We start from the raw sequence: 18,551 nt of genomic DNA on the forward strand, positions 1-18,551 counted from the left end.
CACTTCAATGTGAGCTCCGTTTGTCGTGCGCAGGACATCAAGAGTGTACACGAGTTCTTGCCATGTTTGGATCAACACGTTTGCTTCCACCAGTGCACATGCAGCTGGGATCCGAGAATGAAGATCCTATAGGTTTGCCACCGTGGTGTTGTAGGCAGCATCTTTGACAAAACCACCACAGAAAAAAAATAATTAGGGGGTTATGTCTGGTGATCGTGGGGGCCAGGCGGTTGGTCCGTCTTGGCCAATCCAGCGACCTGGAAATTTTTCATTCAGGGCGGCTAGAACGACTAAGGCCCAATGAGGATGTAGGGCGTCTTGTTGAAAAATGATATCGGGTTGCAAGTCTTCAATCTGTGGAAACGCAAATCCTTCCAACATGTGCATGTAAATTGTTGGTCATTGTATCCTCCGCAAAGAAAAACGGACTGACCAAGTGGTCATGGAGGTCACACCACACATTGACCTTTGGACTGTTGCATATGTGTTCAATGACCACGTGGGGGTTTTCAGAGCCCCAGATCCTAACATTGTGCCGGTTCACCTTTCCCAATACCTGAAAGCAAGCTTCGTCTGTGAACATGACCGTTTCAGGTAATCTTCGTCATCCTCTCTGCGACTGAGCATTTCCAAGGCCTTGCGTTTGGTTCCCTCATTTGGTTTAGGTTCCTGTAGGCTTGAGTTCCTGCAGAATCTGCACTTTATAGACATAAAGCTCCAGTCTTTTATGCAACCCAGGATCGAATGTGATGTGTACAGTGGTGGTTGATAGTCCCAGTTCTCTGGATGCGCATCGGATTGATTTTCTGTGACTTTGTTGAAATGATTCACGAAACTCGTTCAACGTCTGCTGCACTTGTGATTGGTCGCCCGGAACTTTTCTGTTCTGCTTCTGACAACTTCCAGTCTCCTTCAACCCCTTGTACCACTCTCTTCTAGTCCACGATGATTTGAGGCTGGCAGGATAGCCTTGATGTACTCACACTCGTCTCTAAGCTGTTTAGCTTGAGTTTGAATGCCGACCCAGCTATAAACTGCCATCCTGGTTTTTCACAGGCAGGGTGCTTTATCAATATTTGTACTGTCGCTCAATGGACGTTAATCCGGGTGTCCTGTCTGCCAGCATTAGTTGGTGGATATTAAAGATCCCACCGTGCCCTTTGCCAAGAGTAGGCGAGTTATCATCGGCGCCATTAACAAATTCCAAATTCTTGATTACCAGCATCACCTGACTAACTGCTGGAACGGCAATGGCAAACCACCCAGTATCACCCTCTTCAAGCAGCCAAGGACCTGCCTTCAGCCAGAGCACAAAATCAATCAATCAATCTTCTCTATTCTCAAGCTCTTTATCTTATTTTTTTCCTTCACAATTGCTATCTTTTCTAATTCCCTACTCTCTTGATGGTGTGCCCATCTGGAGTGGATGGTATGCCTCCATTTCTGTCTTTCACTTTCCATATTCCAATTCTTTCAAATTTCTCCATTCTGTCACTACTCATGTGCTTCTTCTACTCGCTTGCTCTGTACACGTCTTTTCAGGCACTCATCGGTGTGAACCCTTACTCGCACATTACATTTCATTTTTCCGCGGCTTCTGCGATAGTTAAACCACTCCTGTCTGATAGTATGCTTATTCTGAAGTGTTGGAAGAATGAAAATATAGCATTAAGTAATATAATCTTCCTTTGAGGTGCAGAAAAAGACAGCTCGATAAAAAAACGGCTATATTACGCTTCACGGATAATGGGCACAGCCTTGGTTACGTAATTTTTGAATGGCCCCAAAGTGCCCAATGTGCTCGAGTATACAAATAAAATAAAGCAATACAAAGCAGCCCCACCTGCACCACCCCATGCCCCCCCCCTCCTCCCTCAACCTAAAAGGGGCTATTTTGACAGGGGCTATTTTTGGGGGAAGACTTCAAAATAGCCCTCCAAAACGTTTTATCTTGAACCCTGCATGTAAACCAGATTACCAGTCTCCAACAAAATTTAGGCTGGCACCACATATAGACCAGAACAGCCGCAGGTCATTACTGAACCAACTAGTTTTTTTTTTTTTTTTTTTACTATGGGGGCCCATTCTTTTGGGTCTTTTGGGTCCTCAGGGACTTTTGGGTCTTCAGGAAATTTTGGGTCCTGGAGACTTTTGGGTCCACTGGGTCTTTTAGGTCCTTGGGAACTTTTTGGTCTTCAGGGTCTTAAGGATTTTAAAGGGTCTTCAAAGGTTGAAGGGGTCGCAGCAGTCTAATAAGTTAAAAGGTACATTTTAATAGTATGCAATACGTAATTAATAGACGGATACACCCTAACAACCAATAGACGAACATCCAAAGAAATAGGAAAGGTGACACATCTACTATACATGGATGATTTAAAGCTCTTCTCGCTAAATGACAAAAAATTGACAGAACAACTAAAACTAGTAAAATGGTTTATGGTTTTCCGAGAACATTCAAATGGAATGTGGACTAGAGAAGTGCGCCAAGTGCACATTTGTACAAGGTAAACCAACAAAAACAGACAACATAAAAATTGACATTGAAACAACACAGCAGTTAGAAAATGAAGTATCATACAAATACCTCGGAGTAAGCCTGGTATTGGCTTAGTGGTTAGGGTGCTGGCTTGGGATCCTAGGATCCTGGGTTTGAATCCCGGTCGATCGCTGAATTAACACCAGGAGGGTTGACTCAGCCTGTCATTCTTCCGAGGTCGGCAAATTGAGTACCAGCTCGCTGGTAATTCCCTGTGTGTCGCAAGAGGCGACTAACAGGGTTGGTGGCAGGAAGAGCATCCGGCTGTAAATCATTGCTTCAAAAAGGGGACCACAGTGCCCGAAAAAGGCCAACCCCTGCTCTGTGGGGAAAAATGGCCTCTAAAGGTGGTTCTATACAAATACCTCGTAGTAGAAGAGAGCCACCAAATATGTCACAAACAAATGCGCAAAACAATCGCGAAAGAATACCTACGTAGAACGAATCTGATCCTGAAAACATACCTCTCCCCAAGAAACAAAATCAAAGCCATAAACCAGATCGCAGTACCACTGTTCCACTATAGCTGCAGAATACTAAACTGGGCCAAATCAGAAATCCACAAGTTAGACATCAAAACAAGGAAACTCCTTACCATCCACACAATGTTTTACAAAAACCAGTGCATCCTGAGAATATACCTGCCAAGACAGGAGGGAGCTTATAACGAGACAGGAGACAAAGAAGGATAATTGGAATGGCTAAGAAGAGATCAGGTAAACTGGAATGGTGAACAAATCATAATAAATGCCCAAGATCAAGGACACTACACCAATGGATTTAAAAAGATGGTGGGACTGAGCCAGATGGACAAGTGCAGATTCTGCAAGACAGAAACAGAAAGTACTAGTCATCTGCCCTCGGGATGCAAAAAACTATTGTCAGAACAAACTATTATCAGGATGCAAAAAACTATTATATTATCATTTACACACAATGCACAACAAAGTATGCAAAGTGATTTCTTGGCAAATCTGCAAAAAATTAAACATCCCAGTTCCAGAAAACTCATGGAAACAAGAACCAAACATTGAAAATGAAGACGTCATTCTCACGTATGACCTGATGATTCCATCGAGCGTGAACATAGAAAACAAAGCATTGCGTCCGGACATTGTTCTCTGGAACAAAAAGGAAAAGACAATATTGCTGATTGAGATATCAGGACCCAGTGGTTTTGGCCTAAACAACACAGAAATGAAGAAAATGACCAAATACCAGGACCTCAAAAATGAGGTCAAGAGATCTTGGAAGTTGAAGAGCATTGAAATTGTACGTACCAGTGATATTATTGGACGCAACAGGAATGATGAAGAAGAACTTCACTGAGATTTTAAAACCATCCCCGGGAATATTACCACAAATGAGCTACAACTGGAGGCAATCCGGGGTTCGGTGACGATCCTGAAAAGATTCCTTGGAACAAAACTCTGAAAAAGTTGAACAGTTTGGTCCATGAACCGTAATCCCTTATGGATAGTGGGGATGTGGGGATGGATACTTTGGGTCCTGGGAGAACTCCGTTCCACCTCCTGAAACCCACAAACCCACAAATACATACACACACCTCATCCATTTTGGCAGATAGCGACCTAATTCCTAGATGACCTCGTTTTCAGCATCCCCTTAATACTCCTTCCTTCGTGTAGTAATCCACAGCCTTTGAATGCCATTCCCCAAGTCAAGTATCATAACCACTAGCCAAACGGCAAACACAGTAGCTAGGATTAAAAGTTTACCATTTATTGACTCCGTGCATATTTAATATACAAACCTGGCTTCATACCTCCCCCTCCCTACTAGTCAGGTTCACTTTGTTAACAAATATAGTTTCGTTCAATTTTTTTAGAGATTAGCAAAACTATACATTTTTGGAATATTCAGAGCATGAGGAATCCGAAAAATAATGTTTACATTTGCGTAGATACCTTTGCAAAAATGACACCAGGACAGTGATGAAGATAGTCAGGTTCACTATGTTAACAAATATAATTTCGTTCAAAATTTTGGGATTAGCAAACCTGTACATTTTTGGATTCATCAGAGCGTGGAGAATCCGAAAATCAATGTTGGCATTTGCACAGACACAGATTTTGGATTTTCAAAATGGTCGCCATAAAATACATATTTTGCGCTATCTCGGCTTCTAGTCAACCTAGAGACTTGATTAAATATGCTAATCCTATGTTTTCTGGGTCAAGGAATCCAATAAAGGCCTCAAAATAGTGCTCAGGTTTATAGAAAAGCAACAAACAAAGGTAATTGAAAACCATTTTATTTTATATTTGTGATATAACTGTATTACATAATACATGATATTGCAGGTCCTTTGAAGTTATAGGTATGGCTTTATAAAGCAAGAAAGCAGCCTTGTTAGTATCAGATTGAACTATAAGTCCTATACACAGGATCTACTAGGTCTACACCGTTCAGGAATATGCTCTTACAGATCATCACTGTCCTGAGTGTCATTTTCGCAAAGGTGTCTACGCAAATGCCAACATTATTTTTGGGATTCCTCATGCTCTGAATATTCCAAAAATGTATAGTTTTGCTAATCTCCAAAAATTTTGAAAGAAACAAATAGTGAACCTGACTATACCTGCTCCCCAATGTATAATCATGTCCCAACCTGCTCTTCTATGAACGCTTTCAAGGTAGCTGCAAAACACAAAGCTCAAACAGATTCTCAACTATTCACAGTATTAACTTGCATCACCATTGTGTGAAACAAATGGAGATTTTTTGTCAGTGATATTGTTTATTTTTCTTCAACAAAGTTTAAATATTTTGCTTTTACAATCTTCAATAGAAACCAACTACAAAGTTTAAGCTCGGTACATGGATGTTTATTAAAATTCACACGGGTATGTAGTGGGTTGGTTGCCTTACAAACAGAACAGCATCAACATGAAGTTACACAACAAATCATATAAAGAGAGCTACAGGAAAGCAGTTCACTAAAAAACCAGGTTCTTAAACTTTAACCCAAAATGACTCGTACCTAGTGTGAGAGGACAACCGTCGAGATCCATTCCATAATGAAGCCACCTGGGCAAGTAAAATAGGCTTTGAGAGATGATCCTGCCACAAATGCAATAAAACGATGTGAAGCACAGCTTAGCACAGTCATGATCTTGTAATTAAAGTATTTGCACAATGTTATAAGAAGTACAGTTTATGATTAGGGGGTTTAGCTGGCGTAATCCACACTAATACTGCTAAGAATGCGGACCAGGTATGGCACAAAAGGTACACGCAGTGCTCATATGTAGAGGGGAGCAATGCCACGTTACCGTCACGTACAAGCCATATACCAATAGGGTCGTTGTTTAGATCAACATTTCCATTTACCTGATGGTACCTGTGTGCTGGTTACCTGTACCTGTGTGCTGGTTAAAAAGTGAAAATGTAGTTTCAAAAGGGTGAACGACTTCATGAGGGTTCCAACCCTGGCCTTGTTTGAAAAAATCAAAAATGAGGATTTGCTTAATTAAATCTCATCTTATTGACCTCATGGGTGACAACACATAATGCGTATACAACTGCATGATAATCATGTTATAATAAGTGGGTCAGTGCAGATGCCTGGAGGTGTCGATCCAGCTCTTCATCCGCTTCCACCGAGGGGGAATGAAAAGGTTTTTCCCCTCAGGTACATGTTAATCCTTTTCTATGTCCTTGCCAGCCAATGATGCATCATTTCCCCAGTGGTTGGTGGGTTTCTTGATGCCATTGGGGTTTTGTTGTGGGTTTGGCTCTGAAAATGTTTTGTTAAAGTTCAGAGAAAAATCTATTTGAACTCCCTCTTGGAGGTATCTCAGCACAACTTCCAAATAGGAATGCAGTTTGTTCACTCAAGTCAGGTACAGGGTAAGAATCTAGACATTGATGTTGAAGGTTGTCGGGTGTTTTGCCTCAAAGGAAGGTTACTCACAGTTAAGTTGGTCACTTGCACTCTGCCAGCACAGAGTCGAAAATCTCCAGGAAGATGTTTGCATGCTGCTCTGTGAAGATGAGTGCCGGGCGAAAACGAATCGAGCGTTCCCCGCAACCACTCAACACCACACCTGGACATCATGATCGTACACACACACAAACACACACGATATCAACACACCTTGACCAGCTAAATGCTGATGGTTACATATACAGACAATATTATTATGCAAGACCTCTAGATCTTTAAAAACACTTGGGTGCTGTACACAGTTAACTATTCCCAAAACGACTGTGGACTTGTTGTGGTGGGAATGGGAAAATTTAGGGGGGGATGGGGTGGAAGGTGTTCGCATCCCACATAAGATTCACAGAACTCATGACCATATAAGAGCCATCTTTTTATTACATACACTGGTGTTGGCTTAGCGGTTAGGGTGCCGGCTTGGGATCCTGGGTTCGAATCCTGGTCGATCGCTGAATTAACACCAGGGGGGTTGACTCAGCCTGTCATCCTTCCGAGGTCGGCAAATTAAGTACCAGCACACTGGTAATTCCCTGTGTGCAGCAAGAGGCGACTAACAGGGTTGGTGGCAGGAAGAGCATCCGGCCATAAAACATTGCTTCAAAAAGGGGACCATGGTGCCTGAAAAAGGCCAATCCCTGCTCTGTGGGGAAAAATGGCCTCTAAAGGCGGTTCTTTTCTTCTTCTACACAAAGGCACATTATTCGCCCCTCCCCAATATGCTACTCCCCTTGCTCCCATATTCTCCCCAACCACCTTCCCGTTCTCTGCCCACACTCCTCTACCGGACATTTCTCTTATCCTCCTCCCTTTTCTAAAAACTAGGGCATGCCCGTACGTGGGTGCAATGCCCGTACGTGGGTACGTGGGTACGTGGGTGCGAGTACGGTGACAATCCCCCCCCCCCCCTCTATTTACATGAAATGGTTTGGTCCATGAAATGTTTTGGTCCATTCGCAACGCCAAAGCGAACGGCGAACGCTTTACATGAAATGGTTTGGTCCATGAAATGTTTTGGTCCATTCGCAACGCCAAAGCGAACGGCGAACGGCTTGCGAGTACAGTGACAAAACCCCCCCCCCCCCCCCTCTATTTACATGAAATGGTTTTTATTAGTTTTAAAACATAGTTTAACGCCAACATAGCGCCAACATAGTTTGCAAACGTGAAATAAATGAATACGCTCTCAAATGTGCCATCCGAGGCAGAGTGTGTTCGCCACGTTCGGCACACGCGATAGCTCGCTGCTCTCTGATTGGTTGAATCGTTTTTTGGACATAGCTCGGTAAGTAATTGTCCGATTAATATGAAACCTTGAAAAGGCACATCCTCGGGTCCCCAGCAATATACCTGGCAAGTTTCAAGTATATCGGACCCGTGGTTGTCGAGAAACAGCGGTCACAGACAAACAAACAAACAAACAAACAAACACACAGAGATTACTGGAATTATAGATAGACTAGGGCATGCCCGTACTATATATATATCTAAAATTATATCCCCCCCCTCTATTTACATGAAATGGTTTGGTCCAAAGCGAACGGCTTGCGAGTGGTGACAATCCCCCCCCTCTATTTACATGAAATGGTTCGGTCCAAAGCGAACGGCTTCCGGAGTTTGGTAAAGAAATCGCCATCGCGTACACAAACGCGCAGGAAAGCGAATGAATCGCAAATTCGTTTTTATTAGTTGTAAAACATAGTTTAACGCCAACATAGTTTGCAAACGTGAAATAAATGAATACGCTCTCAAATGTGCCATCCGAGGCAGAGTGTGCCCGCCACGTTCGGCACACGCGATCGTTCGCTGCTCTCTGATTGGTTGAATCGTTTTTTGGACATAGCTCGGTAAGTAATTGTCCGATTAATATGAAACCTTGAAAAGGCACATCCTCGGGTCCCCAGCAATATACCTGGCAAGTTTCAAGTATATCGGACCCGTGGTTGTCGAGAAACAGCGGTCACAGACAAACGTACAGACGTACAGACAGACAGACAGAGATTACTGGAATTATAGATAGATGTAACTTCCTACTCTGTCCCTCTCCAGGCATAAGTATCTCCACACACAGTTTTTCACTTTTCCACCTACCCTTGTTGAGGCATGACGTAAGCAAGTTGTCACACGTTTTCTGGTCACGTACGGTCACAGCGCAAAAGGTGCCCTGGCCACGTGCCTCGCTCAGCAAGTTTGAGTACTGCTCCTGCATCATAACATCTACGAGTATCAAACCACAATCGACGGGAAGACTCAAACAGAGAAAATGTAGTTGAGCATTTCAAGTTCAATTGCAAATTCCTATCTTGCAGAGCCACACTCACCTGCAGTTGGGTGAGGCCTCTAAGTAGCACCACCCCAGCACGCTGCGTACCCTCCAGCAGGTGCTTTTCACGAATTACACGCAACACTGCATGGAGCAGAAGAACTTTTGTGGGGTCTCCCATCCATGTGTTGAAGATACGATATGACTGCAAAAACACAGCACGGGCCCTTAGGGCCACAAACCCTCGGCCATTATGCAACGGTGCACAATGACCAGAGATATATGATCCGTGACCTCAATATTTAGCACTACTTTGTGTGGGAGTCCTGCACGTCATCACTCACAGCATCTGGCCGGAGCTCATCTTTAAAGAAGAATCCCCCGGTGAGCATTTTTTTGCTGAATGTGACCACGTCTGGTGGGGAATCCAAATTCCAATATTCATGGGCCCAGAAACGTCCTGTAGCACCACACCCTGTCTGCACTTCGTCGCAGATTAATGCACAACCATGCTGGATTTGGGAAGCAGTTGTGAGATATCAGTTAGGAAAAGCTATGACACCTTTGACATGAGCTAACGATATGCCGTTGACATCTTACATAGTACAATTTGACAACGAATGGTTTGACTGAATACAAATACCTCATGTTAAACATAAAATGCAAAAATGGGGTCGTATACAGTTGGGCAGTTGGGTTGTTGGGCAAAAATGGGGTCGTATACAGTTGGGCAGCCCCGTAATGCCACCGACTCGGGCATCACCTTCGTTGCGAGACCACGTAAACGCCGAAAGAAGTCTGGAGAAGCATGATTATCTCCTCCTTCCGCCTGGATAGGTTCGACCACAATGCCTGCCACCGGGCGCCCACGACGGGAGTATGCTTCAATCTGCTCCTCAACCTGACACCACACAAGGAAACCACATTGATGTACAATATTCAGGTATATATTGCTATGATAATAAAGAGAGTAATTCACATTTAGCATTACAACCCGTCAAGAAGGATAAAGCAGCTGAGGCAATACAAACACTCGTAAAAAGGCCTTTTATTATTTCTTACCAGTTCCATGCAAACTACTGAATTTGCAGTTCCATGCAAATTGTACAATCATCATCATACTAAAATACGCCATTTTGTGTCTGTCTGTCTGTCTGATGAATATTTGACGCCAATACATTTCGCCGTTACTTATCCAATCTCAACCAAACTTGACAGAATGACCAAGGGTTACATAATGAAGGTTGTAGCGCATTATTTTGCCCCCTTCCCCAAGGGGGTATTCTCCCCCGAGCGGGTTTTCCTCACCATTGCCGTCAATGGCGTTGCATGTTGAGGTGTATATCAATGTTAAATTAGCTTTATCGTGGCGTTTTTCCAATGACGCTTTTAATCACAAAATTAATGATAATTGCATATTGTTAATGTTATTACAAAACAATATTAATACTGATAATGTCCCACTTCTCCAATGCGTTTTTCCTGCAGTGATAATGTGTTTAAAGAGCTTATAGTTATAATGGCGTTTCCGTGGGAGCAACGGCTTCTACAGGAAGTAAAAATATTATAAACCACAAACACGTATGCTTAGCTTTTTAAACAGTCGCTAATGCTCTTTATAACACTAAATGAAGAAATTTGGAGGAATCCCGACATCCGTGAAGTAAGGTTTCCTTACAGAACTGAGCGAAGATCTACTGTACTCTATATAACCCAAAAATGTTGGGTTAATAACATGGCCCTTTCTGCCGCTACCGTGGCATTTTTCATAGTGAACTTTTGAAACTCGCTCCTGCTGTTTGATTCCGAAACTGAAAGGGAGAAGCTCGGGTTGTGCTCCTTTACCAAGCAGCTAGCTAGCGCTTGCCAAGCCACAAGAAACTTGGTAAATGAACACACACCCAATGTTCTTGAGATCCGACCATAGATCGACTACATATCCCAAAGAGGATTGACCCTTTTTTCCGCTCCCATAGTGAGCGGGTGTACTAGTTCAAGAAACAAGAAAATGTAACTATTTAAAAAGGCAATACAAACATTTAATCACCAGTCAGAGCATCTTAAAGACATCCATCTATCGGAGGCATGAGCTAGACTTCCAGGGGTGCTACGGACTTCTAACCGCAATGAAAAGCCGTTCACCACAATTGTAGTAAGGTGCAACAATACTGTACAACATCTCTTCCTCCATATTTGTCTTTTTTATGTTATAAAATAAGTTATTATAAAAGTTTATCAAGTAATACTATAGCAATGGAGAATGAAAAGGCAGGGGAGGTCCGTGAGAGGAGCAAATAAATTAATACATTTGAAGGGAAGGAAGATGGTTACGGGGGAAAAGTGGGACAATAGGAAAAGTTATCGTTAGAGAAAGTGGGGGAGGAGAGAGAAGAGGAAGAGGGGAGGTCCACATGTCCATATTTAGATTATCCCCAACAGTCAAGAAACGTGAAAATTATCTTCTAGTTTTTTAAAATACGACAAACAATTTTCCAGAAAATACAGGATGTCCCCAGGTTATTTCGCCGTTACCTGCATCGGTTAATGCTGTTAACGTCGTCGGTTAACGTCGTCTCGGTTTAATGCTGTTTTGTTATCATGTCCTATACTAATTCGATAACAAAGCTTCACAGAACGTCGTGATTATTCACCTATAACTCGCTATTACATCGTCGGTTAAAGAAATGTCTTGAAAAGTCATGGGCACGCGTGGCGAAACTGCAAACGCCAACTTGCAACCCTGGTTATCCCCACACAGAGGGCAGGCTCTCCCAGGAATCCTTTTTTGTTAATTTGACGGATTTCAGTGAAACCACTCTCAGGAAGTAAACACAAAGACTTATCCTCTCTCTACGATGATTCACTATCTCCACAAATCTAAACCGGAACCTACCAATAAAACCTCAGGTAATACTAATTTGCATTAAAACAAAAACTCTTCTTCCTCATTCAATCCCGTTTCTCTCTTGATTGCATTCAGAAAACGCTCGCTATATTCAATATTTTTATATATACAGTTGAAGCACGCGGTACTACGCGCGTGACTTGCTACCAAGGAGAAAGCGGACAACGCGGTGATTTTATAGTTCTTTATTCTAAAGAGGTCACTGTAGCACTGGCGCGCTCCGGGCTGCGCACCCGGTGTATATCCTGAGGCCACGCCTACCCCTTGGGCGTGGCCGCCGCCCACTTGGTGCGCGGAATGATGTCACCACGCCAGTGGGCTTTCGTGTCCGCCACACGCGCCCCCCCCCAGAATTCCCGCGCACCTGGAGGGCCAGTTTGCGGGGCAAACGGATGACCCGGCCGAAGCGCCCTCTGGCGACCGGCGGCGTCCGGGGTGCAGGGATGCCAGGTGGGATGCCCCCGGCTGTACCCGGGATTGGTGCCGGACCGGGGGGCGGCGTGCCTGTGGGGCTGGGCGGTGCCGGGGGTCCGCCCGCAGGGGGGTGGCCCCGACGCGGGGGCTGAGCCACCGGCGGTGGGTGGTCCACGTCGAGGTGGGCCGGCTTGAGGCGGTCTATGGAGACCCGGTCAGGAGTGCCGCCGATGTCCAGGGTGAAATGTTTCACCCCGGTCTCCAGCACGCGGAAAGGCCCGTCGTACGGGGGCCGCAGTGGTGTCCGGTGGGCGTCGTGCCGGACGAAGACGTACTCCGCGGTGCGAAGCTCCGGGGCGACGTGTGTAGGAGGGTGCCCGTGGTGCGCCGTCGGCACCGGGGCGAACCTCCGGGCGGTCTCCTGCAGCGCAGAACGCTCCTGCGCCGCGGACCAAGGTGCCGTGGGGTCGGGGAGGAACTCGCCTGGCACCCGCAGCGGTTGTCCAAAGACCAACTCCGCCGCGGATGCGCGCAGGTCCTCCTTGGGTGCCGTCCGGAGGCCCAGCAGGACCCAGGGGAGCCTGTTGACCCAGCTGCCATCGCGGAGGGTGGCCCGGAGCGCGGCCTTCAACGAGCGGTGGAATCGCTCGTACAGGCCGTTGGCCTGGGGGTGGTAGGCCGTGGTTCGGTGCAGCTGGACCCCGAGCCCCCGCGCGACCGCGGCCCAGAGCTCCGAGGTGAACTGGGGGCCGCGGTCGGACGAGATGTCCGAGGGGGCGCCGAACCGGGCGACCCAGGTGGCGATGAACGCCTGCGCGACGTCTGCCGCCGTCGTCGCCGCCAAAGGTACGGCCTCCGGCCACCGGGTGGTGCGGTCCACCATGGTGAGGACATGGGTGAAACCCCGCGAGGGGGGCAGAGGTCCCACCAGGTCCACTTGAACGTGGTCGAACTGACGTTCCGGCACCGTAAACGGGGCCAAGGGGGCCTGGGTGTGTCGGTGCACCTTTGCGCGCTGGCACGCGAGGCACGTCCTGGCCCAGCCGCGGACGGCCTTCCAGAGGCCATGCCAGACAAACTTGTCGGCGACCAACCGCTGGGAGGCCCTCGTGCCCGGGTGGGACAGGCCGTGGATGGCGTCAAAAACCTGGCGCTGCCAGCCTGCGGGCACGATGGGGCGAGGCCGCCCGAGGGAGACGTCGCAAACGAGGGCCGTGCCCGCGCCGTCGAAGGGCACCTCGGTGACGCGGAGGCCCGTGACGGCGGTCCGCAGGACCTGGACCCCGGGGTCGGCGGCCTGGTCCGCTGCCATCCGGGCATAGTCGATGCCAAGGTGGACTGCGTGGGCGACGGCCCGGGAAAGGCAATCGGCCACCGGGTTGTCCTTTCCCGCGGTGCGGGATGTCCGTCGTGTACTCGGACACGGCCGCGAGGTGATGCTGTTGCCGGGCCGACCACGGCTCGGCGACCTTGCCCATCGCGAAAACCAGCGGCTTGTGGTCGACGAAGGCCATGAACGCACGGCCCTCAAGCAGATGGCGGAAGTGCCTGACCGCCAGGTGAAGCCCAAGCAACTCGTGGTCGAAGGTGTTGTAACGGCGTTCGGGCGGGCAAAGCTGCCGGCTGAAGAACGCCAGCGGTTGCCAAGCTCCATGCACCCATTGCTCGTACACCGCGCCCACCGCGTAGTCCGAGGCGTCGGTGGTGAGGGCGATCGGTGCATCGAGCGCCGGGTGCGCGAGCATGGTGGCGTTGGCCAAGGCGAGCTTCGCGCCCGAGAACGCCGTGTCCATCTGCTCGGTCCAGGTAACGTCACTTTTGCCCGGCTTCCCTCGAAGGGCCTCGTGTAAGGGGCGCAGGAGCTGGGCGATGCAGGGCAGGAACCGATGGTAAAAGTTTACCATGCCCAGGAACTCCTGGAGCCCCTTGATCGTGCGGGGGCGCGGAAACCCCTTCACCGCCTCCACCTTGGCCGGTAGGGGGACGGCCCCGTGCCTGGTGACGCGGTGCCCCAAAAAGTCGATTTCAGCAACACCGAACCGGCACTTGGCGGGGTTCACGATCAGGCCGTGCTGGCCCAGACGTTCGAAGAGCGTGCGGAGATGGTGTAGGTGCTCTTCGCGGGATGCGCTGGCGACGAGGATGTCGTCCAGGTAGACGTACAAAAAATCCAAGCCACGCAAGACGCTGTCCATGAGGCGCTGGAATGCCTGAGCTGCATTTTTCAAAACGAAGGGCATCCGAAGAAATTCGAAAAGCCCGAATGGCGTGATGACAGCCGTCTTCGGGATGTCCTCCGGCCTGACAGGGACCTGATGGTAGCCGCGGACGAGGTCCACCTTTGAAAAGAAGGACATATTCGCCAAGCGGGTGGAAAAGTCCTGAATGTGGGGGACGGGGTAGCGGTCGGGGGTGGTGGCGTCGTTTAGGCGCCGGTAGTCCCCGCACGGCTGCCATCCCCTGCCGGGCTTGGGCACGATGTGGAGCGAGGATGCCCACGCGCTCTCGGAGCGCCGCACGATGCCGAGCCGCTCCAGTGTAGCGAACTCCGCTTTCGCTACCGCGAGCTTCGTCGGCTCGAGGCGGCGTGCCCGGGCGTAGACCGGTGGCCCGGCGGTGGGGACGTGGTGTTCCACCCCGTGCTTGACGGTCCCCGCCGAGAAGGTCGGCCGCGTGAGGGCCGGGAAACCCGCGAGGAGGCGGGCGAATTCGTCCGCTGCCGGAAGCGTACAGATGAACCGGGCCGGAACGGAACCGCTCAGGAAGCCGCTCGGCGAGCCGCTCGATGAGCCGCTCTGTGAGCTGCTCAACAAGCCGGGCAGCGCACACGCGAGCGAGCTGAACGTCTCAGCCTGGACAAGCCTTCTGCGCTTTACATCGACCAGTAATCCATTAGCACATAAGAAGTCAGCGCCGAGCAGTGCCATGGGCACGTCGGCCAAAACGAACGACCAACGGAAAACCTGACCTCCGAACCGCAGGGAGAGACAGCGTTTTCCATACGTGCGTATAGACGTACCATTGGCCGCAAGCAGCGCGGGGCCCCGGCCCGCGGTGTGCTTGTCGGACGTACCGGCAGGAACGACACTCACCTGCGCTCCCGTATCGCACAGGTAACGGCGCCCGGACAAGGTGTCCGTTATGTACAGCAGGCTGTTGGAATTGCCGACGCTCACCGTTGCCACCGAGCGCCGGCTCGCCCGTTTCCCGACCTGCCGAATGAGCACGGCGGGCGACACTGCCGAGCCTCGTGGCCGAACTTGGTGTGGAAGGAACACCAGGCGGGCAGCTGCGGCGTCAGAGGCCGCGGTTTTCTTCGCGGCGGTGGTGGTGGTGGTGGGCGGGGTGTGACGGCGGACACGAGGTGCGGTGCATCGGGGAAAGCTTCGGGAGCCTCGGGAGCGGCAACCGCGCCAAGACTCGCCTGCGTGTCCAAAACCGCGTAGTATTTGTCGGCCTCAGCAGCGAGCGCACGGGGTTCCGTTAACGCGGAACCAGCCAAAGCGAGGCGGACTCGTGCTGTCAGCTGGCGTCGAAACAACGCCCGGAATAGAGCGTTCGGGGTTTTGTCGCCCATGAGCGCCAGCATATGGTCCATTCGGACCGACGGTCGCGTGTCCCCGATCTCGGAGAGGTCCAAGAGGCGATTGGCTCGTGCGTCCACCGTAAGGCCGAACGTGGCGAGGAGGAGACGCTTGACCGCCTCGTACTTGCCGTCGGCAGGTGGATTCCTTAGGACCGATACGACGCGGGTGGCCGTGCCGGGCCCGAGGGCGGAGACCATGTGGCAGTACATCGTCTCGTCCACCGTGATGCCTCGAAGTCGGAACTGGGCTTCTGCCTGCAGGAACCAAACTTCGGCTTGTGATTCCCAGAATTCGGGGAGCTTGATGGAGACCGCGTTGGTAGCCATTGTGGTGGCGGTTTCGGGGAGTCAGCGTCGGTTGACTCGAATGTCGGAGGTCACCAATGAAGCACGTGGTACTACGCGCGTGACTTGCTACCAAGGAGGAAGCGGACAACGCGGTGAGTTTATAGTTCTTTATTCTAAAGAGGTCACTGTAGCACTGGCGCGCTCCGGGCTGCGCGCCCGGTGTATATCCTGAGGCCACGCCTACCCCTCGGGCGTGGCCGCCGCCCACTTGGTGCGCAGAATGATGTCACCACGCCAGTGGGCTTTCGTGTCCGCCACACAGTAATATATATATTGCCCTATCAGCAACATTTCCGATTATACACCACCTTGTGAAGCATCACAAAGCAGGTTGATCTACTTGCAATACAGGTGAGAAAAGTATGCAAACAAAAAAGCAGCTGATATTTCAATAATTTATTCGCTCGATTTTTAAAGGGTGAAAGTTAATTTTTATTTATTTGCTCTAAAAACCTGTCGGTCAAAACACGACACCATCTATTTATTACATAAGCAAGAATGGTAGAATTTCCCTCTTCCTCGCAGCACTGTGGTAGAATTTCCCTCCATACGTGAGGGGTGGCGGACTGATGTGACATGGTGCTTCACAGAGGGGAAAGCGCACGTGACCTCAAAAATTCCTCTTGTGCGCATTCGTAGATCTATATTTATCTATAAGATTGATATTCTTTTCAGAGGAGCGATGGGTATTACATTCTAGTTTATAAAGAAAAGAAGAGGCAGAGCAGCAAGCATTCAAGCATTGATCCTTTTTTCGGGAGGGAGGAAAACGGTCATCTCAACAGCCAACAGAAGCCTTCTCGTCCCAGCAAGGGGGAGAACTTTCCAGATCTCTGGCCCACCACCTTCCCACTCTACCAGTCGATTGTTTTATTGTACTAAAGGGTGATTTCTTTGTAGTTTATTTTTCATTTATTTACAGTACTTGGGTGTTGGTGTTGGGCTAGCGGTGTTGGGCTAGCGGCTAGGGTGTCAGCTTAGGATCCTAGGATCCTGGGTTCGAATCCCAGTCGATCGCTGAATTAACGCCAGGGGGGTTGACTCAGCCTGTCATCCTTCCGAGGTCGGCTAATTGAGGACCAGTTCACTGGTAATTCCCTGTTTGTCGTTAAAGGCGGCAAAAAGGGTTGGCGTCAGGAAGGGCATCCGGCCGTAAAACATTGCTTCAAAAAGGGGACCAAAAAACAACAACAACCACGGTTCCCGAAAAAGGCCAACCCCCGCTTGCAGGGAAAAATGGCCTCTAAAGGTGGTTATTTTATATTTTATACAGTACTGTATTACAATGAACAATACAGATTTATATAAACAATGAAAAGTGTGTGAATTTACTTAAATGTGATTCATTTAAGGGGGGAGGGGGAAGGAACCTATAGAAAGAAGAAAGAACCACCTTTGGAGGCCATTTTTCCCCGCAGAGCTGGGGTTGGCCTTTTTTGGGCACCGTGGTCCCCTTTTTGAAGCAATGTTTTATGGCCGGATGCCCTTCCTGCCGCCAACTCTGTTAGTCGCCTCTTGCGACACACAGGGAATTACCAGTGAACTGGTACTCAATTTGCCGGTCGGAAGGATGACAGGCTGAGTCAACCCCCCTGGTGTTAATTCAGCAATCGACCGACCAGGATTCAAACCCAGGATCCTGGGATCCCAATCCAGCACCCTAACCGCTAAGCCAACACCAGGTTCTGGGGGAAGGAACCTATAACGCCCCTATTTATATTACTTCTTATAAGATAAATTGATCCATGAAAATAACTTGTTTATTAAAGAATTGTGTTTAAAAGAACGTAATCACGATGCTAACGGAGGACCACATGTAACGTATTTCAGTTTAATGTTGTGCAACGAGCAAATTAAATAAATTTAAAAAATTGCAATTCATTTGGAAGAAATAAATGCAATCCCACCTGCTCTAGGCAACGCGACTCCTCATGTGCGTTCTCGGCTGTGAACTCGTCAAGCGGATATCGGAGATGGGGAAAAGGTGCGATGGGCCAGTCAAACGCGGGCACATCCACCTTGTGGATGGCTTTGGAGTGTGTACATGACAGGCAGCCTGACGCACACACGAATGTTGCAATGCCAGAACGCACATTATGATCGTCACACATGCTTTATGTCTGCTATAAACAGCATCTGCAACATGAAACTTGGGGGTGGGGGGGGGGGGGGGGAGTGAGTGGGTTAGTATTATCCACACTTTTTATTTAAAAATTCATTTAAAGATGTGTGTGGCAGATTCACAGTTAATTCCCATGTTATATTTGCCAATTTACAGGTGTTATGGCAAAGAGGAAAAGGTATTTGGTGTAGTTAACATCCACATTAAATGATGAATAGATAAAGCTTATGTTAACAATTGTTGGTTTAAATGAACAACAGCTGTCATGAAGAGGTAACCATGATCCTCACCTAAGGTGCGTCCATGAAATCCTCCATTGAAAGACAAGATGGAGAGATCAGGAGAACCAGGCATCTGCACACAGGTGAAGAAACATCAATGTTTGGTATCTGACAAAAGAGTACTTTAAT

The 18,551-nt window shown here is 48.6% G+C and overlaps 1 protein-coding gene across 3 annotated transcripts in view; it reads right to left on the reverse strand.

Annotated features, from left to right (window-relative positions):
* Positions 1–5,372: 5,372 nt before the first annotated feature.
* ABAT (4-aminobutyrate aminotransferase) overlaps positions 5,373–18,551 on the reverse strand; it is a 48,874-nt gene continuing 35,695 nt past the window's right edge. The window contains exons 10-17 of one of the 3 annotated variants that reach the window (XR_013624685.1): positions 18,432–18,495; positions 17,927–18,075; positions 9,530–9,667; positions 9,111–9,278; positions 8,825–8,971; positions 8,595–8,720; positions 6,477–6,609; positions 5,373–6,299 (exon numbers count right to left, since the gene is read on the reverse strand). Coding sequence is in view for 2 of the 3 variants with exons in the window: in XM_068127276.2 (XP_067983377.2) it covers positions 6,488–6,609; positions 8,595–8,706; positions 8,825–8,971; positions 9,111–9,278; positions 9,530–9,667; positions 17,927–18,075; positions 18,432–18,495 (900 nt within the window). In the remaining variant the exon portion in view is untranslated. The remainder of the gene's footprint in view (positions 6,300–6,476; positions 6,610–8,594; positions 8,721–8,824; positions 8,972–9,110; positions 9,279–9,529; positions 9,668–17,926; positions 18,076–18,431; positions 18,496–18,551) is intronic. The other 2 variants (XM_068127276.2, XM_068127277.2) reach the window with 2 other exon arrangements.

Source organism: Myxine glutinosa, chromosome 10, assembly GCF_964187855.1.
Source record: "Myxine glutinosa chromosome 10, kmMyxGlut1.1, whole genome shotgun sequence".
NCBI classification, from domain to species: Eukaryota; Metazoa; Chordata; class Myxini; order Myxiniformes; family Myxinidae; genus Myxine; species Myxine glutinosa.